General features: G+C 35.5%; 1 protein-coding gene and 1 long non-coding RNA gene across 11 annotated transcripts in view; one reads left to right on the top strand and one right to left on the bottom strand.

The window, feature by feature from the left end:
- Col24a1 (collagen type XXIV alpha 1 chain) overlaps positions 1 to 24,380 on the bottom strand; it is a 353,893-nt gene that overhangs the window by 141,534 nt on the left and 187,979 nt on the right. For all 10 annotated transcript variants that reach the window (XR_012449831.1, XM_074079547.1, XM_074079548.1 and 7 more), the window contains 2 exons: positions 2,091 to 2,144; positions 194 to 247 (listed from right to left, as the gene is read on the bottom strand). Coding sequence is in view for 9 of the 10 variants with exons in the window: in XM_074079547.1 (XP_073935648.1) it covers positions 194 to 247; positions 2,091 to 2,144 (108 nt within the window). In the remaining variant the exon portion in view is untranslated. The remainder of the gene's footprint in view (positions 1 to 193; positions 248 to 2,090; positions 2,145 to 24,380) is intronic.
- The window catches only part of LOC141424872 (uncharacterized), a 196,170-nt gene that overhangs the window by 139,567 nt on the left and 32,223 nt on the right, over positions 1 to 24,380 (top strand). The window lies entirely within an intron of this gene.

Here is a 24,380-nt window from a genome sequence, read left to right as displayed (position 1 = left end):
CATTTGCATGTCTTTTTGTGCCTTAGTGCCAAATAGCATTCTGGAAGATAAAGTGGTTACAAATTTTTAATGGAAATGTATTATAAAATAACATTTTTTCACTTAAAATCTAGTCAAGGCAATTCTACCTCTGCAATGCCTTAACTTTATTATGTGCATTGAAAACACATTTTTTAAATCACTGAGCTCTTACCATTACGCCCTTTTCCCCCTGGGGACCCAGTGGGCCTGGACTTCCACGCTCTCCCTTGTAAAACAGCAAAGAAAAGGAATGACAATGAGTCATGTTAATTACTCATGACTGAGCTAAGGCTAGACAGAAAAATTACCAGAATTATACCTTACATGCATAGCTCATCCTACTTTTTAATAACTTTTAAATTTACAAATTTTGTACTTTTACATTAATATTATGAGACTTTTAATATAATAAAAATTCTCCTAAGATGATTTCAAGGAAAAAAATCCAAAGTCTTTTTAAAATGAAGAAAACAAAAACTGTGGATAGACAGGACTTAATATGAAGCATGCATTATGCCAATATTTTGTAAGTGTTTCAAAATGCTTATAATTCTATTAGACATGTAAAATATGAGACTAGCAAAAGTATCAAAACACATTGAAAGATTAATCTGTATAGCCATTAGAAAAAATATTATTTTCATAATCTGTCAACCACAATTAAGAGCTGTAGAAATATTTCTGGAGGATCATAATAACCAAATCTGTGATAGCATATTAAGAGAACTAAACTAATTCACAATAAAATTATCACATACAAGAGGGGTAAGGTAAATTAAGAAGGTGAATATGGTTGATGTACTCTCTACACAAGGATGAATGTAGAATTTTTAAACCAGTTGAAACCACCATAAGAAAGGGACTAAGGTAGAATGAAGAAAAATAAAGAAGTTGAACCAATTGGGTTATAATACATATTTACATGGAAATGTCACAAGGAAACTCCCCATATAGCTATCTTAAGCAAAAATGTCATTTTCTTCTTCTTCTACAAAATTGTAAAACAGGAGGGCAGAACAGGTCCTGCCTGGCAGGGCGGGGGGGAGTTGGTGTTAGTGGGAGGAGGGAAGTGGTGGGGAAAGGGCGTATGAGGGTGAATAGGGTGCAAATACTGTGTACACATGTGTGTAAATGGAAAAATGGTATCTGTTGAAACTAAAGGAATGGGGGGGGATTAAAGAAGAAGGGTGGAGAGGATGCATTCAAGTATGATATATCTCCCACCCAGCACAACAATAAAAAAAAGATTTATCCCAGGATAGACGTAACTAAATCAGGATGAAAAAAATGATAAAACTATCTGAATTTTAAAAGTTGGACTACACTATATTGTTAATACAAAGTCAGTAAGTATATATCAAGCACTTGTATTAAATGAGAGGAGACAAGCTTAGATTCTACAGTCATGTAACTGTAGAAATGATATTAACAGAGATAAAACAGTTATAGGACAACTGAATTTTAAGCTATGTGGTACCTCCTCTACCTCCACGAAAGGAAGAAATCAGAAAGTATTAAGAGGAGTCTGAGAGAATTCATAGATGAAATGGGAATTTAGCTGGGCCCAACAGTTTGGTTTTGAATAGAGGGAAGGATAAATGATACTCTAGACAGAGAAAACACTTAGGATGGGAATAGGAACAAGTACATAAGACAGGGGAAAGAGAGTGAGAAAAGGACAACTTATTCTTCTCATCCAAAATTACATCCTCTAGGGGCTTCTATCATGAAGTAGATTTAAATCATGGATTTATAAGTTACACACCTGGACTATTCATTTCATATTTTCTGTTCAGACCTCATTTGTATAAGCAAAAGGGTACTCTGCCCTTTAAAAATTAGAAGCATAGATGCTATTAGCTATATATTTCAATAATATGTATATGTGTGCCGTGTGTGTGTGTGTGTGTGTGTGTGTGTGTGTATGTATATATATATCAGCAGGGTAATTTATTAGAGTCAAGGATGACTTCTAATTAATATAAAATCATAACATAAAATGTCATGAAAGTCTCTCCTTTATATTTAGCCTAGAGTCTTGCTATAAACAAAACAATGAAAGATATTACCTTCTCACCAGTGCTTCCGGTTATTCCTACTTCTCCAGGCAAACCAACAGGTCCCTTTTAAGAAAAAAATATAACAGAAAATACATAAGCATTACTTTGCTCCCACAGCATCCTGGTTAAGTCACCTGTATTTATTATGCTTCTTTCTAACATTAATAGTAGTATTGTCATCCTAAATTTTATTTTGGAATAAAATGCCTTCTAATATAGGTACACAGCTTATGACTTCACATCTGAATTAATTTATCCAATCAATAAATAGATGAGTGCCTAAAGTATGATAGGCATTATGTCAGGAAGCAATGAGTTTCAAATCCAAACACAAGTCTCTGCTCAATTTTATAAAAACTGCAGTTTTTATGTCTACTTGATGTGGATATATTAGCTTAAGAAATCATTTATGTGACTTCCATCTTTGAAAGCCCTTAATACATGCCCATTCATTCATCTCTTCAGTTACTTGAGAAATCTGATGCCTATTCTGAGCCAGACACTGTGCTGGTTGCTGAGATATCAGTAGCAAGCAAGACAGATCTATATCTTGCCCCAAGGAGACAAAAAGTTTCGCAACACAGAGAGAAAAAAAATTAAATTAAAATTTAAATAATTATAAATTGTGGTATAAACTCACAAAGGAAATAATTATAATGCTGAAGTGGAGAATAAAAGCAAAGACTTATTTCAGCAAATGGTCAGAGAAGACCTGAGCCTAAATATTTAATCCATAACTTGAAGAATTAAGAAGTGGCCAGCTTGCCAAGTGAAGAAGGAAGAAAGTATTCTAGGTAGAGTATACACTTGAGTAAGAAATTAATTTGATGTGCTAGACAAAGTAAAAGACAGAAATAAGTAGTACTGTTTCTAAGTGAACGAGACTCAGGATTTATCTACCTTTGTCTTTAGAGATTATCTATTATTTCTCTTTTAAGCAGTATAGAAAGAAAATAACAAAGAAACTTTAGAACAAGGGTATAATCTTTTCCCCCTTAAATGATAAGTATGTAACTTTGTACTTTTATTTAAAGACCTATGAAACATTTAATTTTTTAATAGCTATGGTAAGGACCCTGCTTAGATAGATTTTCATGTAACAATATTTGCTTGTACATATAAAGCCCCAAACCATGAAACACTGGCTTGCTGTGTAGAATCTAACTGAAGTTAATTCATGGCATAGTTTTATCCATACAGTTCCATATCCTTATCTATATCAGTATTTAGTTAGCTATCAAAAGATCTTGGGTATAATAATGTATTAAGCATTTTCTTTGTGCCTGATTTAGTACTGCCATATTCCTTTGACACATGAAGTACATGAGTTAAACACCTTGCTGAGGCAGAGGAACTCAAATAATATAGATGAGCCTAAGTGGCTACTGAGCACTTAAAATGTGGCTATTCAAATTTATATGTACTATAAAAGGCACACCAGAGTTTGAAGACTTACTATAGAAAGAATGCAAGAGATCTAATTAATGATTTTTATATTGATTGCATAATAAAATAACACTTGCTATATTGGTTTAAATAAAATATCACTAAAATCAATTTTACCTCTTTTTATCTTTTTCAGTGTGCCCACTAAAAATGCAAAATTATGCACACAGCTTGCATTTGTGACTTGCATTGTATTTCTGTTGAACTGTGCTGATCTATACTTTCAAACACTATGCTAATATTATTCTTATATACAGTTGGAAGTGGTCTAATGTTTTCGTGGTTTTTAGATTCAAGGGTGTGAACCGTTTTTACTGTGAATCAATTAATGTCCATGCTCATTGGTCTACCCAGTTCCCCACCATCTTGAACATCTGTTTCGATAGAATGCTGGAATGGCCTTTTGAAGACTAGTTACAATGTCAGCCAGGTGGCAGCAACACCTCACAGGGCTGAGGTAAACTTCCGGATAACCAATCAATCTAAGGTGCTATTTTCTTCTACAGCCCAGATTCCTGGGTCCAGCAATCAAGGGGTGGGGTCACTATTGCCCCTAGTGACCGACTAGAAAAATGTTTGCTTCTTGCTCTGGTGACTTTAAGCTTTGCAAACTAATTCCACGGGAGAAGAGTGCTTCCTCCAGGAGACACAACACTGATTCTACTGAACTGGAAGTTAAGACCGCCATTCAGCCACACAGGGCGCCTTATGCCCCTGAAGCAGCAGACAAAGAAATGGGGGTACTGTGTTGGCTGGGATGATCGATTCAGACTATCAGGGGGAAATTGGACTATTACTTCAGAATATGTCTGAAACATCTTTTAGAGTACTTCTTAATATCCCCATGTTCTGTGATTAAATCTTGTGGAAAATTACACAACCCAGGACTACTAGTAGCTCAGACATTTCAGGGCTAAGACCCTTAGTCCATTCAGGGTACAGTAACAAAACTGCCACAGGCTGGGCAACTTCAACAGCACATATTTATTTTTCACATTTCTGGAGCCTTAGAAGTCAAAGACCAAGGAACTGGCAGATTTAGCATCTGGTGGGGGCCTGTTTCCTGATTTATAGATTGTGGCGTCCTCAAGACCTAACCACCTCTCAAAGGCCCTACCCTCTAACACCGTCACATTGCTGATTAGGATTTCAACATTTGAATTTGGGCGGGGGGCGGGGGGGAGTGCTAAAAGTATTCAGTCTATAACAACTCACCAGATAAGCAATCTAACCAGCTGAAGCGCTTGCTGAAAGCAAAGGGAATATACAGTATGGGTCATGGAATAAGATAGTTTTGTTTTGAGTTTTGTTTTTGATACAGAGTCTCACTATGTAGCCCAGGCTGGCCTCAAACTTACTATCCTCCTTTCTTAGTCTCCTGAGTGCTGGGATTACAAGTCTGTACCACTATACCCAGAAATAAGATAGGTTTAAATATTAGTTATAACTATATGACCAGTTTCAGGGTATTTCCTCACTGTTTTGTTATGTGTATGAGTATGTATCTGTTTTCTTTTCTCTCATTCCTTTATCACATTACATAAAATGTATTGATTTAATAGATATTGTTATCTTTACCTCAGAGTATTCAAGTTATAGGATTAAAAAAAAGTAAGCATCATTAAAAGATTTACTTTCTCTTCTGGGGAAGGGATTAGTGAGGTTTTGTTTATGGGCAGGGAGAACCCTGATTAATACAATCAGTCGAATCTGAGCAAGAACAATGAAACACAGCTACCTGTAGTGAGATGGTAAACAAAACTGTAGAACCTGATAATAGGCTAACTTTGATTTAGAAATAATAATAAAAAGAAAACCACTTCTAACATATATGATCTAGGTGAGTGAATGGAGCAGGCCCATGTTATGGTTTGGATGTGGTTTGTCTTCCAAGAGTTTATGTGTTAGAAGCTTTCTCTTTAGGGTAGTGGTTTTGGGAGGGGTGTGGCCCTTTAAGAAGTGGGGCCTAGTTGGGGGTTCTTAGGTCATTGGGGGAGCTTCCCTTAGAAATGATTAAGGTAGTTCTCATGGGTCCCTAAATTAATTTTCATGAGAATGAGTTGTTCTAAGAACCTAGGTCACTCTATTGCTTCCTATTTGGCCACTTGTAAGCAGTCCTGCCACCATCAAAACATATGTCAGGAGGGCTTCCCTAGAGTGGAGCTGCTAGGGTGCCATGTTCTTGAACCTCTAGAACTATGGGCTAAATAAATCTCTTTTCTTTTTAAAGTTATCCAGCCTAACATGTTTTGTTATAGCAACAGAAAATAGACTAATATAACTCTTCCTGCAAATGGGATTGAATCAAACCAAAAATCTGCACAGCAAAGGAAACAGTCACTAGAATGAAGAGATAGACTATAGAATGGGAGAAAATGTTTGCCCAGCTATCCATCTGACAGGGGATTAATAAACAGAACATACAAGGAGCTCAAAAAAATAAACTCCAAAAGAACCAATAACCCACTTAATAGATGGACAAATGTATTGAACAGACAATTCTTTTTTTTTAATTTTTTAATTTTTTATTTTTTATTATTCATATGTGCATACAAGGCTTGGGTCATTTCTCCCCCCTGCCCCCACCCCCTCCCTTACCGCCCACTCTGCCCCCTCCCTCTCCTCCCCACCCCCTCAATACCCAGCAGAAACTATTTTGCAATAATAAGAAGGAACAACGGTTTTTGCTGGTTGAGATAAGGATAGCTATACAGGGAGTTGACTCACATTAATTTCCTGTGCAGATGTGTTACCTTCTAGGTTAATTCTTTTTGATCTCACCTTTTCTCCAGTTCCTGGTCCCCTTTTCCTATTGGCCTCAGTTGCTTTTAAGGTATCTGCTTTAGTTTCTCTGCGTTAAGGGCAAAAAATGCTAGCTAATTTTTTAGGTGTCTTATCTATCCTCACCCCTCCCTTGTGTGCTCTCGCTTTTATCATGTGCTCAAAGTCCAATCCCATTGTTGAACAGACAATTCTTGAAAGAAATACAAATGGCAAATAGATATGCAAAGAAAATTTCAACATCTCTGGGTATAAAGGAAATGCAAATCAAAACTAACCTGAGATTTCATCTCACTCCAGTCAAAATGATTATTATCAGGAAAAAAAATAAATCAAATGCTGGTGACGAGGTGGGGAAATAGGAATCCTTATAGACTGTTGGTGGAGATGTAAATTAGTGCAGCCACTACAGAAATGGGTATGAAGATTCCTCAAAAAACTAAAAAGTAAAACTATCATGTGATTCAACGATGCCACCTTCGGGCATATATCTGAAGGAATGTAAGTCAGTACCCAGTTAAGACCCCTGCACACCGTGGTTACAGCAGCACTATTCACAATAGCCAAGCTATGGAATCAGCCTAAATGCCCTTCAACTAATGAATGGCTAAAGAAAAAACTATATATCTGAAGAAAAATGATTCACATTTGCAGGAAAATAGATAGAACTGGAAGTCATCATATTAAGTGAAATAAGCCAGCTTAAGAAGGACAAAGGTTGCATGTTTTCTCTCATATGCAGAATGTAGACCTAAATTCTGTGTGTGTATGTGTATATGTAATTATATATATATATTACATATACACATACTATATATAATGATTATATATATTTCACATATAAAACATGATTATAATTGTGGGACTGTTTGCAGGATGAGGGGTAGGGGAAAAGTGATGACGTGAACAATATTGAAATATATTATGTCTATGTATGAAAATAGTATAGGGAATCCCACTGAAAATGGTGGTGGGGGCAATGGGGAAAGAGAGAGCAACAGAGGGGGTTAATTTAATCAAAGTACAATATATGCACGTGTGAAATACCACAGTGAAACCCCTTTGTACAAATTAATATACATTAACAAAAACTCAATCAAGGGCTGTTTCTGCAAAAAAACATGCTGGAGAGAACTAAGTAACAGTTGTACTATTTGAACCCAAATAGTTCTCTACTCCATATTGTCTCTTACACAAGGCTCGCTTCACTTATTTATACTGCCTTCCTGGTCCCCAAAGGGCATTTGAGTTTATTATCCTGATGTGCATACTCGGAGATGCCATCAGTCAAAAGGGCATAATTGGAAGACACAGGTTCTCACTGGAGTAAAGGCAGTTCGTGTGCTTAAAACCAGCTCACAGGGTCTTTAATGAAACTTAAATTTGGAGAAAACAGATTGAAAATGGTTTTCTTTCACTTTCCAGGACCTTGAAAAGTCTAGCCAAAACAAATGTCAGATGTGACTACTACCACAAGTGTTGGCTAGCCTATGGGGAAAGAAGACCTCATACATAGCAGGAAGGTGGATAACTTGAAAGCAATTTATTGTGTATAGTGAGATCGAAGATTCTCCTGACCTACCACCTAGCATTTTCATTTCTAGGTGTTTACCTGGGTTTCTACTCTCATGTAGATGTACTCAGAGATGAAGATGTACATTAACACATTAGATAAGTAGAATTATCTGGGTTATCAGTATGGAAACAGATAAACTGAAATCTACTCATAGAACAGAAAAAATTCCATACCAGGTAAAATTAAACCAGATGAACATGTATCAGCATGAATAAATGTTTTAATAATATAATGTTTAGTGACAAAAACAAATTCATTTCCAAAGGATAACTCATTACAACACAATTTTGTGTGAAAATTTAAAGCATATAATAGCAGTCTAATTTCTTAGTGGCATAAAACATCTGGGAATTATATATACAACTCCAGGACAGAGTGGTAAGTCATTTTAATTTGCATTTTTCTGAAAACTAGTGATTCTGAACCTTTCTTCATATACTTGTTGGCCTTCTGGACTTTCACTGTGCAATTCTTTTTTTTATTTTTTTATTGTTTTATTATTCATATGTGCATACAAGGCTTAGGTCATTTCTCCCCCCTGTCCCCTGCAATTCTTATCTATACCCTTTACTCAGTTTTTTCCTGCTAATGTTTCCTATATTTTTTTTGATGATTTACAGGAATTGAATTATACATTCAAGGCATACACTTCTTGCAAATTCTAAATGTTCTAAATTCTGTTTTGTGATGAATCACTTGTGAGATTATTTTTCTTTTTTTATTATTTTATTATTCATATGTGCAAACAAGGCTTGGGTCATTTCTCCCCCCTGCCCCCACCCCCTCCTTTACCACCCACTCCACCCCTCCCTCTCTCCCTCACCCCCTCAATATTCAGCAGAAACTATTTTGCCCTTATTTCTAATTTTGTTGTAGAGAGAGTATAAGCAATAATAGGAAGGAACAAGGGGTTTTGCTGGTTGAGATAAGGATAGCTATACAGGGAGTTGACTCACATTAATTTCCTGTGAGTGCGTGTTACCTTCTAGGTTAATTCTTTTTGATCTAACCTTTTCTCTAGTTCCTGGTCTCCTTTTCCTATTGGCCTCAGTTGCTTTTAAGGTATCTGCTTTAGTTTCTCTGCATTAAGGGCAACAAATGCTAGCTAATTTTTTAGGTGAGATTATTGTGAGATTATTTTTAAGCATCCTTCATTGACAAGAAATCATTAATTTTGATGAAATCACATCCAAAGGTTTTTGCCTTATTATTTGCCAACAAGGACTCCTAATACCCTATACCTACAATTCTACCTGCTTCCTGTCTCAGCTTGTAGTTGTTCTATTGTTTTTGTCACTCAGGCTAAAGCCTTGCAGTTATTTCTCACTCTTCTTTCCCTCACACCTCCTACTTAGTTTGTCAACCAATGTTTGCGTCTTGTCCTCAAAGCATGTCCATAATTCAACATTTCTAATACCTTCTAACCTCCCTCCTCCACCTTCTGTGTCCAGCCACCATCATCTGAATCTTGTTTACCAAGCCTTTTCCTTTTTTTATGTCATCAAATGATGTACATTTATTCTGTTGGTCTTAACTTTTCTTTAATCTATCTTCAGTCCTGTTTTCACAAGATATATAATGGGGATCCAGTTTTACTTTTGTCCTGTGTATAGTAGCTCAGTTTTTCAAATACTACCTATATATTAAGTAATATTTCTTTCCCCTAGTGATTTGTGGTGCCATACTTACATGAAACATAGTTCTAAGGTTTCTATTCTATTTCATTGACTATTAGTCTGTTTTTTCTCTTTGCAAATTTCCCTCATTGAATTTTTTTCTAATGTTTTTATAGCTGTCCTTGACTGACCTCACTGAAAATAAGCTGAAAGGTTTAGATCAGTAATAACAAATCTGAAATACTCAGACTTTAAAACTTTTTTGCTGAGCATGTGTGACTCTTTAATTTGAAACCATCCACTTACTTGGAAAAATAGATGAATTAGATGAATACATTTTGAGTTGAAACATACAGAATTTCATTAAATTTAACATGTCATCAGTTATAAGATGCACTATGTTTTTTGAATCCTAAAAGGTTAAAAAAAAATAAAAACCTAAGTAATCATGATTCACCAATTATTTTGGTGAATAATAATAAGTAAATAATGTGCAAAAGCATGTAGTAGGTTGTGCTATTGTTCAAAATAGTCACTGTTCCTTTCTGTAGAATTATACATTCCTGTGCTATTGATTTTGGACTTGACCATGTAACTTGTAGTACCCCTTACCATGGAAGGAATATAAACCTCCATCCTACTGACATCAGACTTCTGTAACTTTTTTGACCAAAGAGAAATGTGTGTAGGAATGACAAATACCTTTCCCTTTTAAAAGCCATTTTCTTTTTCCCCTTTGTCAGTAGGATAATCATGTCCCGCAGAAGTACTGATCCTTAAGCCTGGGTCTCAGAATTCAAATGACATGTAGCAGAGCCACAGGGAGCTCACAGTGGATAGAGTACAAGTAGCCACTGAAATGCTGGGGTCGTTTCTTACTGCAGCACAGCTTAGCTGACTTATGTAATACTCATTTTAAAACTGATAAAATATGACATTATTTGCATGAGAAACAGGTAGTTTCCTTACTGCTTCTTACCCCAGGTGCTAATGGCTCAGGGGGATAGAAGAGTCACATAAATAAAGAAATCTGATTTTCTTAATCAGCCAGAAGGAGAGAGTGATACAGGAACATCTGCCTTCAACTAGTAACATGACCAAAAATAACTATCCACCATGTTAAGCCAACAAAAATTTAGATTTTGATCCAGAAGTTAATGTTATGCTGAAAAATACAATGGATTAAAGTGTGTTGACTTGAAATTGAATGACTTCATAATCTAGCTCTTGGTCTTTTTAAAAGTTACCTCACAGGATCCATTTAATAAATAAAAATGTCAAAAAGTTTACTGAATCAAATTCTGGTGTAGATTACAAATCAGTTTCTTCAATAGATGCAAAAATAAGCTGAGGAAAAGAACCATTTAAAAAATAAAAATGTCAAAAAGTTTACTGAGCCAAATTCTGGTGTAGATTGCAAATCAACTTTTTCAATAAATGCAAAAATAAGCTGAGGAAAATAAAATTAAAACATATTAATTTGTTCATGCAGCAGGTCCTGTGCTCAGAGCTGCAGAAGATACTAAAATGAGTACAACATACTAAGGAGTTCATAATCCAGTAAATTGGAACAAGGCAAACGCATATCTTCTATAAGTTGACAGATGAAAAGGTAAACTTCTATGTAGCACAAAGGCAGGGGAGATTATATCTGGTCGAGAACATAAAGATTGGCTTTGCACTGAAGGGAGTACTTGAGGTATAGCTAAATGTTGACAAGATGCAACCAACGGTGAATGCATATTACAAGCAGAGTGATTTGAGTTGAAGTTAGGAAGCAGGAAATGACAAAACATTTGGCAAACATAAAGTTAACCCAGATTATCTGGAAAATGGGACATATACAGGGGAGTAGACTGGGGTAAATATACTGGTTATATACCATTGAGAGTTTTGAATGTGAAGTGAGAGATTTGTGTTTGTTGTGTTGCAAGGAAATGCAGGTTTCTAGAGGAATCATAGTACCTGTATTGATTGGACAGTAATTTAACATCACTGTGTGGAAAAGGGAAACTAGAAAAGGAAACAAAGAGAAGCTATTGTAATATTCAGGTTAAGTATAATGACTTTTATGAGGATAATGGTATCATTATTAAAAGGTATTTCTCAGGAGACAAGGCCAGTGTCAGAAGAAAGATGAATGAAGCCATGGGACAGTTGTGGCTCTTTGAGTAGGGGGTGTCTCCTGAAATATGAATTTTGAGTCTCCATGGAAAAGCTAATGGTTGCAATCATAATACTGATGTACTAGACATAGTAGTGATAAAATATGAATAAGGAGAGAATCTTAATGAAGATTCTTTGGTGGCAAGAAGAGGTAGAAGAGAAAGCAAGATGAAGTATTATATAGGAGGAGAACAGGAACACGCAAAGAAAGATAAAGAGGGAAACTAGTGTTATATGGGAAGCACTGAGGGAGAGTACTGAGATTTAGTTGTGGGATTTGGCAATTACATAGAGGTTTGTGTTGACCTCTAAGAATAATTTTAGTAGCTTTTTTATGCTTATACATGTCTGTCGAAGGGTTGAGAGTACATAGGTGAAGAGAAAGTGGAAAAATCTTGTACAGTCTGTTCTCTTAAAGAATTTGGCAGCAAAGAAGAGGCATGGTAACTGACAATTTGCAATATTATTCTTTTGAGAACATAATTTTTGTTCTGTCAGCCAAATAAGAGAAAGTTGATTTGTACCAGAAAGTCCTTCTGAACAGGAGGCAATTACATTCAAGCCCTATTTTTCCTCTGCTTCATAGAATAATTTTAAAGTAGACTGATAGAGGGCCTAATCCATCAAGATTTATTGGGAACCAACACACATTTATATCAGAGAGAAGATATTGGAAGGTTTAATATTCCCCTAAAGACTACCTCCTAGCCAGCTCCCAAGCTCTAGATAGCTTCCTTACACTGGAAATGCTCTGTATGTCAAAGAACTCAAGCTGAGAGGCATGTATTGGCCAAGGATTCCCAATGACCTTTTCTTCCTTTTTATTACAACAACCTTCTGTTGCCTTTTATTACAAGCATGCTTTAAACGGAAAGACTATAGTGGCATGATGTGTTCTCATATTTTATCCATGAAACATGCACCCTACATGCAAGTGAGAACCAAGGACAAAAATTATATTTTCAATTTTATGTGCATTTAAAAATGGTCATAATTTATTTATATTTATTATCTATGGTGGAAAGAAAACAGGAATGATTCCTGTTTTTTTTCTTTTCTATGCATTTTTTATTTTCAAACAAGTGTTGAAATCTTTTTATTATTGATTTAGTTCCCCCAAAGTAAGTGGCTTAAATAATAAAGACTTCTTATAGTTTCTATGGGTTAGGGACTCAGGAGTAGCTTACTTGGTGGTTCTGGCTCAGGGTCCTAATGTGGTTGCAGTAAAGTTTTGGCACTTGTTGCCGTTATCCGAAGGCTTGACAGAGCCCAGAGAACCCAGTTCCAAGAAGGCTTTTTGGTAGGAGGCCTCACTTCCTTGCCATGTAGACCTCTACATAGGGCCCAATGACATGGCATTTGGCTTCCCCCAGAGCAAGTGATCCAAGACAGGAAGAGCATGGAAGAAGCTACAATGCCATTTATGACCCAGTCACACACTGTTTCTGCTGCTATTCCATTAATTAGAAGCGTGTAACTGGTCTATTCTACATTCCAAGAGAGTAAAATTACAGTGTGCCTTTTTGAGGGAGGGATAGCAAAGAATTTGTAGATATATTTTAAAACAATTACAATGACTAAATTCTACTTTGGCTTGGTTTGCTATTTTGTAAATCCCTCCCAGTAGTTGTCTGTTTTGTTTTGTTTTTTGGAAGCACTGGGGGTTGAACTCATAGCCTCACACTTGCTAGGCAGGTACTCTTAGCACAAGAGTCACTCTGCCAACCCTTTTTGTGTTGGTTAATTTTGAGATAGGGTCTTGTTGTATGTGTGGGCCAGCCTCAGCTGTGATCATTCTATTTAAGCTTCTCTTATAGCTAGGATGACAGGTGTTACCATGCCCAGTCATTGGTAAGATGGAGTCTTGTGAACTTTTTGCCTGGGATGACCTTGAACCACAAGTTTCCCAATTTCTGCCTCCCAAGTAACTGGGATTACAGATTTATAACACTGCAACCTCACCTGGTTTTTTGTATCTATTTTTAAGGTTGCACACTTCCACAGGAATACTCTAAATTAGTGTTAGAATGATGAACCTTTTCCTCAAGATGAAATGCATACAATTTCATTAGTTATTGAGCATCTATCTTGTATAGAGTACTATACAAGTCAACTCAGAAATAGCTAATACTAACATAGAAAGTAGTTACCAACATTGCCAGATGATAACATGTCAGAGAATATTAGAAAAGGGAAGAGTGAGAATGCTGTGTGGCCAGGGGGCTATTTGCCAGTTTTTGACATAGTTTCATTGGAACACAGCCATACCTACTTGATTATCTGTTGTGTGTGCCTGCTTTTGAACTACATAGGTAGAATTTAGTCATTTAAACAGAGACCATATGGCTTACAAAGCTGAGGTCTTTTCTGTTGGGTATTTAAGTAATTGAAAGTAGTCACTAAAGCCACAGCCTTCATTTTTGAGAAATAGCAACAGTATATACATTTTGACAATGAATTTTCATTAAAAAAATGTTTCTAAACACTGATTCTGCATTTAACACACAATAAAGAACATGGCAGAGTTTTCAGCCAGAACAGACTGTTTTAAGAGCTAGAAAACTATATAATAATTGAAACCATTTCACTATTTCCAAAATGGGATATGTAATAGTCTATTTAAAGATTTTATTAACTAAAGCCAAAATTCAGAAGGCCAAAAAGCCTGATGTATAAGAAATCACTTCTTAAAACTGAGAAGAAATATTTTTTCCCAAAGTCAGTAAAAACTTTTAAATGTCCCACTTCTATATTTTTAAAAAGTAACCACATTCTACTTATTCATAAAAAGAGAGCTATAAAATTAGAATATTTTCTAGTTGACACTGAAGTATTTTGAAACAATTTTGTGTAAAGCTCTTAGATTTGAAAGGTATTGTTAAAAAGTCATTGTGCCATAATTATTGGTCTAGAATGCCTCCCTACTGCTTTAAATATTCTTTTCAATATGTAAACAACTGTATTTACAAGATACAGAATCACAGACCTCAAAGCTCTTCAAATTCAATACACAGGGCCAATTCCCTAGTATTTAGCTGTTTTATTTTAGAAACATCTTAACTTCAGTATTTGTGGTAGCACTTCTGTTTATTCTATTACAAATACACAAAAGAAACTTAAAATCATTGTATAGCTGACTCTTGTATATTTCAGTGTTCATCATGGAGTATGACTTTTTGTTTAGAGTAAAGAAAAATTTAAAAACAAATACACAAAATAATTTAAAAAGTTGTTTTACCATAACAAAGGTAGTGGTAGGTTGAACTGTATGAAATTGCTGATATTTGACCATTTTTACCTTAAAATGTAATTTTTACATAGTTCAATCCAATACAAACTTTTGATGATATGAGAAACAGCCAGGCAGGAAAAAAGGTCAACTTCAAGTACTAACTGGGAACATATGTCCTATACTTAGTATGACTCTACCTAAAGTTCTCACACCTTCATGCTTTCATCCAAGAAGATGATGATGTAAACTACCTTGAGTCTAGACAGACAAGGGGAGGAAATGGAAAATTAGATGATTGAGACTTAGTGGGACTTGCATTACAGTTTGACTTCTCCCCCCTCTCCCTTTCCTCACTGTTGACTCAATAAATATTCTCTGGCAAGATTCTATCTTAGCACTTTGCTTCTGGAAAATCTAACAGGTTCTCAAAGTGTTTCTCCAACTGTAGACCTCAATTCCCTAAAAATCGTGGAATTACAACAAAGTGTCAGATCAGTGAGTCTACACATAGACACTGAGAATAGACTAAATACATAAAAACACTACTACTACTTGTTGGGCTATAAAAATGATGCTCATTCTTAGAGAAAAAGTTAGAAACCACTATGATAAAGTATATCTCAATTAATGAACACAGGTACATTCTCTCTTATTAACTAAAGTCTGAGGTGCAAGAAAAACATGAGAAATTACTGCCATAAGGTCTCTTATGTTTAATTGCTACAACCTCTACCATACCTAGCAATGTAGTTTGTAAAGTACACACACTCTAAACCTAGTTCTTCTGATGGTTGGGTAAGGACCATTATCATCCTTTGGAAAAACATAATTCCTTGTCTTCTTTTAAGAAAAGAAATTGTTGAATATATGTGATTTCTAGGGATTGGTTCCCAGGTCCAAAATATAAGAAAATGGAATTTGGGATATATTCCAAATTCAACCTGAGGGAGACTCTTTGAAATAGCATCTGGAGTGGGGTACTCAGCCTTTCTTCTTTGTACTAAGTGATAAATCTTTTCCTGATGATTGGCTGGGGATTGGAACTCACCAAAGGCTGAGGACATGGTGGAAATTTTTAAAAATGAGCATTATAATTTGTTTTCTGGAATACTTGACCTTCTTTATAAAAATTGCTTTACATTTACTTTTTTCATTATGTAAAATATGCTTATGCACTCAGACAACTGTTCTAACCTGTTATCTAGTGCCTAAAGAATTCAAATAAACCAAATGAAGAAACAATGGAGCACAGAGATTATGCTAAATCATATCTGTTACCAAACATAGGAGATACAAAACTCAATTTTTTTCTGTCATGTAGTCATATAAGTAAATCATTTGTGACATCCCTGAGTTTACCTTTGAAACTAAGAATGTAATTTGTCTTACTTATTTAAAGTTTTCCCAAACTGAAGATAAACTATATATAAAACTAGTTAGCAACTGAAGAAAGAATCATTTTATGGAAATCCTGAATTCATTAACACTTTAAAAAGTATAAAAGTGTCATAAAATAAATTCATTACTTTATTTAGTCAACTAACATGTGAGTGCATAATACAGATTTGGTATACTAAAGAATGTATAATGCTTTATTTTGTTAGTTAAATTTAGAATATAGATCAGCACTTAATTATTTTAGAGGTTCCTGATCAGACAATAGTCTATTTGGGGTTATAGTTCTCCACTTCAGGCTCTTGACATATGGATACATAAGATTTCCTACAAGATGGAACTGAATACTGCTCAGTATCCAGGTAGAAGTTTCAGCGTTGACATTTCCCCAACAACTATCTGACTCTATTGCCTTGGTTCAAATGTGTAGTCATAAAACAAAAGTTCAGAATGAAGCTTTGCCTTAGCAAGGTCTGGCAATGATCAAGAGACTACGCCTGGAATTCACTCAACAGATGCTTTCACTCACACTTATGTTATGGGAAACTTGAGATTGGAAAAGTGACTTGTGCTGTACTCCCTGCACCAAATTTGCCTGGCAATGTTGTTCACATATTCTGCCCTTTTGAATGAATCTCTTGGTAATAAATCAAAGGTGACAATGTGAATATCAGCACAGGGCTACCACCTATCTTGGGTGAGACTTAAGCTATTTTAAAAAATGCAAGTTGGATGAGAAATAAGAGGACTTATCCTGCAATGACACTTGTGTTGCAAAGCATTTGATTGCAAGGCCTTTCTGAGTCTAGTAACTAGCAGGCTCATTCACACTGAAGAATATGTGCTCATGAGTACAGCACGTTTTCCAAATAAAAAGCATTAAATTAGTTCTGTATGTCTTTTCAGGCAGACATTATAGGAATTATGATTTTTGTGAATGCTATCTAAAGACAAAATTAGAGTTGAGAAAATCTATTGTCTAATGATTCTCCTTACTCCTACTTCCCCCCCCAAATCTCTCTATGAAATGAGGAAAATTACAGGATGAAATATTGAATTAGTAGTCCAAAGATGTGAGCTCCAGCTTAGATCTTTAATTCTGAAGCAAACCATCAAACCAGTTCTGATCTTACCTTTGTACTTCTAAAAAGCAGAGGATGGAGTGAAGCCCTTGATATCTCCAAATATAAAACTCTTTGATTTTTACTTAGGTATTTAAGGGTGTTAAAAAACCTTTTTGAACACCAAGAAAGAGACATGTAACTTTTTTTTAAACAAGTGTTTTTTCCATAGTGAGGATCCAACATTCTGGATTCTCAGTATCACTAAGAAACTAAGGACAATATCCACAGAAGGCAGACATTGTGACTTCTCAGAGCTTGATCATTTTCTTTAAAACCCCAAGTTTGGCTTCTAAACTTCTGTGACCTCTTTGCAAGTGGGAGCAGTGTTCTGTTCTTTTTGATGTTAAACTCATTGCCTAGTACTGTACTTGGCACATAGTAAGTGCTCGGTAAATATTTGTAGAAAGAATTCATAGTATAAATTGGATACTGGTTTTAATTAAAACACTGAAATTATGGAAATTTCCACAGTTTGTTACACATACAAATGATGTGACCTTTATTTGTTTGGATTAAGTTTTGGAAAATTAGGAAGGGAAAGTGAAAATCAAAGAGGGAGAAATAGGTTCTCAAGAAACGAAACTATCTTCTCTCTATGTGATGACAAATCCCAGTTCTCTGATGGTTGATGGTACTATGGTTCTTTTTATACCACCTGATTGACACATATGACATTTTCAGAGTTCAAAGGAAGGATAGTATGTTTAAGATATGCTGCAGAAAAACCTAGAACTCTCCCCCCACAAATGGGAAGACCACATTAGACAGAATAAAATCATACTGGGCCACATTCTTCATTTCTTCCTTGTACTGTGACCTCCTTTGTGTCACTTATTCTTGCTGGCTTGAGCATCCATTCTACATATTTTGGCCTATATGATTGGTCTATTGTTGGCTTCATGCTGTGTCTTCAGATTGGTTGTGATGATGCTCACTAACTGTCTGGTATTGACTTTTAGGACCTTGTGTGTGAGCTTTGCTATGCTGTGGAATATGCTGAGTGAATGAGTAATCTCATTAGTGCCTTTTAGGGTAAAAACGACCTCTGTGTAGAGAATGGGTCCTTGTACACAATATTGTGATGAAGCTCAATAACGCCCTCACTATTTGAGAAGCTGGAGCAATTTCACAAAAGTCCTACATGATTTCTTATATTCCTCATACTGTGGACCTTCTTGAAGGCTAGCAAGTGGCCCAGTACACTGGTCAGAGCATGCTGGTCTTATAATCTTCCTCAATTGTCTCACAACACGTGGAAATGTGACAGGCTTGCACAAAATATTCTGAGTCCTCACCTAGGAACTGAGGTGAAAACAGTTCTGCCAAAGTATGCTGAATTCTAGAAGGCATTTATTTACCTGAAGAGAGGTCAAGACTGCAACTATTGACTATCTGAGGTACCAAATCTAGTCACCTATGTTCACTCCTTTTTCAAGAAGCAAGCCTATGGGAATTTTCATGAGTGTGGATTTGCATGTCATTTTTCCTGTACTGGAATCCTGCAATCTTCAGAGGGAAAATGCAGTGCTCTTGTCTTGAGAACACTTATGACTAGGACCTCAAGACAATCACTAACCACTAACCACTAATCACTAACCTCAAGACAATGTGCTAACCACTGCCACAGATGCCACATAGGTTGGTCTAATTATGCAGTACCAAAACATGTACTAAGCCAGTTCTTGGAGAGGTGGACGCCAGTGGAGAGTTCCAATTCTGGGTGGTTTAAAATATTAAGAAAGATGAAATGATCTACTTTCAGACTTCCTAATAGGAAGGGTGAATGAATATGCACATCTTTCATCCTCTGTAATGTTCACAAAGGCAGTGCTAATATAGTTATACATGACTCACCTGGTTGTCTGGAAGATACTAGGATATGTTCCTCAAATAATATCGCTCACAAACATTTCATCTGCAGGTCTGGGCCAGTTTCCAAAGTCGCCCTGAGTTTGTTACCTTTACAATGGCAAGCTCACGCAATTGGCTTTTGGCTGGTGTCTGGGAATTTTTATTTGGGGAGGGTCCCCACCATTTCCAGAACTGTTAAGGGTGTATCACTGCACATAGACTAGTTGTGTAAACAGTATGGTCTATGCTAACCTCCTGCTTTCCTTCGGAGTGTATGGAATTTTGGTACATGTTAGCAAGAGAGTGCCCCTATGAACAGCCTGCAATGAAAACCATGGGCAACAAGCCTGAGCTTTCCTGGTAGACAATATCTCCTTTGCACATGCTGTCATGATTCATTGCTGGGGACATTAATCTCATTCCATGTGACCCTCCCCAGGAGAGGACTCCAGAAGCTGCACTTGGTTTTCTCTAGACTTCACTCCATATACTGTTTCCTTTTGTTGACTGCTCCGTATCCATTTACTGTAATGCATCTCTTATGAATGTGACCAAGTATTTACTGCTGAGTCCTGCTAGTGAATCATTGAAACTGGGTGCAATATTGGGGACCTTCTGACACAGTGTCTTAAGTTATCTGTGTTAATACTGTCTCCATGAGAAACTTAAAAAATTCAAACATAACTGCTGTGCTATCTTTTCCTTTAGGTTGCAGCAGCAATAGCAAATATAAACGCCACCATTCTCAAGTACCTATCTGTCAGCTTTGTCCTACACAGTTCTTATCTTCTCCTCCTGACAACAAACATATAAAGGACATTTTTCACTCTAAGTTTTATAAATGAAAAAGAAGAAATCCAATTAGAACTTAAATCTCTCTTATCTTAAATATAACCCCATGTGTATTCTAAAATATTACATCCATTCATTTTCCATCTTATGCAACTATTTAACAAACAGCACCACATTTTGATATGATGGTTTATCTTTCAATATTCAAACTGAAACAGAACTACCATTCTGCTGAAATTCTTAATTTTCTCTGCGTTTTACACACACACACACACACACACACACACACACACACATATACATACTGACTAGCTAATATGGTAAGTTAGCGATCAGAGGAAGGAAGAATGGAAGGAATAAACTAAGGGAAAAGAAAGTGTACATTTCATGTTCTTCTTCTCTGTGTTCCAGAACATTATGAGTAAGTGAGAAAATAATTGGCACATGCATTGACAGATTTCAGTAAATAGTCACCATTTCCTTGTGGGTAAGAGGTGATCTCGGCAGTTGGGATAATTTTTGGGGGGCAGTACTGGGGTTTGAATGCAGTAATCGCTAGGCAACTTGATCAGGCCCCCAGCCCTTTTCAGCTGTTTTAGCTCTTTTTCTAATAGCTAAAACATGTTTATGCAGGGCCAACCTGAACAGAGAAACTGGATCAATTCTTTGATGATGGTCCCCATTTCTATATGATACTGTTTTGTATTTGCCTAGCAAAGGCATCAGATGAGCCCTGTCGTGACACATACATGTACAGTGAAACTGGCTATGGCTGCCACCAGATCAGCACGGTTTAACATTTATTAACCAAATTTTGCCATACACCAAGCATATGCTAGATAATTATGAAACAAAGATGAAACCCCAGTTTATAATTTAGTGTCCCTGATAAAGTGGAAAACATGTAGGTTAGTATAGGTGGCATGGAGAAGGGAAATAAAAATCAACAAAATCCTGTTCATTCTCTCAGTGTCATCGCTGCTATTTTAACTTGAAAATAAATAACTATTGCACAGATTTTCATGCTGGGTATATCCTATCAGTAGGTTTATTGAAACCAATGAGAAAAAAAAACTGATACATTAATAATAAAGAATCTCTGATAATTCAACTCTGGGAACAAAATGCTTATCTTATTTTACTTATATTTTAAAATCAGTGTAATGGATTGAATTATACTTGGTACATTTCTCATAAAAAGGCACTGTGCTGTACTGCTCCTGAACTATAAAGTTATAATCCATGCTAAAACTATTTAAATTTTTTTCTTACATTTTTAAAAAGAGAATAATTTTGAGAGTATTTCATTTCTATCAGCAATACCCAGAACCTTTTTCTCCATCACAGAAATCTCCTAGAATTTGGTATCCAAGTATCTTAGATACTTCTGATGGCAGGAAAGGCACAGTCATATAATTTAAATAGCATGATGTAAGAATTTACTCCATTATGCTTTCTCCCAGGCAGTTGTGTTTCTTTGTAAATTGACATTTTAAATAGCTTATTCCTTTTCCTCTCCCATCACTTTTTGTAATGTTGAGATGTCAATTACCACATGCAGTCTGGATCATGTCTCCTGATAAGAATAATCAATCTATTTTTACTCCTTAAGGGTTAAATCAAGTCTTAACTTCTTTAGGAAGCCATCATGGGTATTTTAAATCATCCTTAGTTCTTACTCTCTTTAGTAAAAAAAAAAAAAAGTTATTTGCCATACTTTTTTGGGTAAATAACCATAAGTCATTCACTCTTATTCTACTTCTTTTATTACGGTTTTGGCGTGTTTTGAGATTTCTTGATTTTAAGGAGACTGATGTAATTATATCTTTCTACATTTCCACACCATGCAGCAACAAGGTGACAAAAAAAGATCTGTTTTTTTTTCCCAAATCTTTTTGAATGAGACATAAAACATTAAGAAATACAAAGAACTGCCAATTATTTGATCTTTATGAAGCTTTCTGAAATTCCTCAATATTCTTTCCAGACATACTTCTGATAATTTTTCATCTTTAAAGTATCTTAATTTCTATTTGGTTTATTGTTAAATATTTGTATCTTCTACTAGACTGAGAAAACAGTCTGGCTTAAAAGTCCTTTCTGTTACTTACTTTGTTATATTACTGTAGGATATTTTATTTCCAAAATCATAGTCAGATATGATCTTTATTTTTATTTAATACTGATTAAACAAGACTCTTGTGCTAGCTAGTATAAGGGATATAAATAGCAATATGAACATCGATTCTCCCTCAAAACATTTATAGTCAAATGAGATATATATTAATATGTCCAACCCACAGGAAGAAAGTACTAAATACTACAAAAGACCACATGTTAGGAAAAAACAAAGTTTATTTTGAGTATAGGAATTTAGGGAAATTTTCTTTCAGGTAGTATTTTAGCCAGGTTTTTAAGGGACAAATAAAATTTGGATATGCAGTGATAGAAGGGTAGAGCATTTCAAAAGGGAACTAAGATAAAGTAAATCAATCTTTGAACAAATTTATTCAATAAATACTACGTGTCAAGCACTTCTAAATCTACACTTACAAAACACAGACCCTGAATTCACCAGAGATTTTACTCTCTCCTAAATATTTTACCCCCTTTTGCCAGATATCATCTTTCTCCAATATATTGCAATAACGTTGTTATTGGTCTCCCCTTTCCTCTAATTTATGCTTTATCCTGAAGCCAGCAGGAAACTTCTATCTGGTTAATATAATTGTCCTATAATATTACTATAAGGTCAACACCTCCTACTTGCTCCTACAGGATAAAAATCTCTGTAATTGGTATTCTCATATGTAATATGGATTCTCATAATTCATTACTTCAAAATTATTTACCTGTTCTGACTCTTTCTTCCCAACCTATGGCCTGGTGTACAAAACTAACAACACTTCACTATACAATACTCTGGTTCTTTCATGACTCAGCCTTTGTATATGCTTTTCTTGCTTTACAGAGTGTGTCTAAGGCCTCAACCACTTTTTGGAAGACCACTCCCCATCATTCAAACTTCTGCTTAAGTGCTGACTCCTCTTATAGCCATACAATATTATGTTATAATGTCTCTAACTTGTCATCCAAATAATGCATGAAATGCAAGAATGTTTTTCAACTTTTTATCTGTAGCAGTATGGCAAATAATTTGTACCCAACAAATATCAGTGGAATACTGAGAACCTCAAAAACCCAGTGGATTAAGGTTATAAAGCATCACTGTAAGAAAAAAAAAGATTGGATATAAGTCATCAAAAGAAAATTTATAAAAGCTAGTAAATTCATTAAAAGTAAGTATAAAGAAAGAGAAGAATCAAAGAAAATATTGAGCTTTCAGCCCTGGAGAGTGTGGGCCAATTTTAGAAAATGATAAGAGGCATGAATTGGGATGGATTTTAGAGGAAAGCTGATGAGTACAGATTTAAACCCAGTGAGTGTAAAGTACCATTTTAACTTGCTAGAAAATTGCAGCTCATAGGAAGCGTTTGAATTTATCTTCATTTGTTATTGATTTCTTAAATAGAAGTTATACTTCTTGATTTACTTTTGATTTACAGACCCTGGTTCTTAAAGGACTTCAAATGTAGTATGTATATAACTAAAAAGGGCACTAAGGGCACTGGGCACTACAGAGGTGGCGGTGGCCTGCAGAGTTTGGATTCTGGTTCAGCCCAACTCGGCCGGAGCCATCGTGAGAGATATCACCATCATTACTATTATAAGCTAGACAATACTGAATTACATACAGTACAGGGAAAGTAACAGTAGTGAGGGCACTGATGGGAAGGCAGATAAAGGAGGGAAACCATTTTCTCCCTAATAATAAATTAGTATAGGAACCAGAGGGAAATGAAGAAAACAGATGCCCAGATCCAGACTCCAACAAAACGAAGATAAACTATGCTAAAGAACCCAATGAAGCCCACAAGAACAATCTGAAAGAAGAAATCCTGCAAGTAATCAATGAGAATTTTATAGAGATGATACTGGATATGGTCAACCAAATGTACATGAGACACTTAAGAAATTCCAAGACAACAAAAATAGAGAATTTGAGAAAGCACAAGAACAAATAAAAGAAACTATAGAATCACTGTATAAACACCAAAGTGAAACAAAGAATACAATAAATAAAGAGATAAATGATCTCAGGAGAAAAATAAACAATATTAAAGAGGAAGGTACTCAGGATATGGAAAACCTCAGAAAAAAGAACGAAACAGAAATGCAAAACAAAATGGAAGGCCAATCCAGCAGACTAGAACAAGCAGAAGACAGACTTTCAGAACTCAAAGATGAAATGGTAACTAA

The sequence above is a fragment of the Castor canadensis genome, chromosome 7, assembly GCF_047511655.1.
Source record: "Castor canadensis chromosome 7, mCasCan1.hap1v2, whole genome shotgun sequence".
In the NCBI taxonomy this organism is placed as follows: Eukaryota; Metazoa; Chordata; class Mammalia; order Rodentia; family Castoridae; genus Castor; species Castor canadensis.
This window is presented reverse-complemented; position numbering and strand designations above follow the sequence as displayed.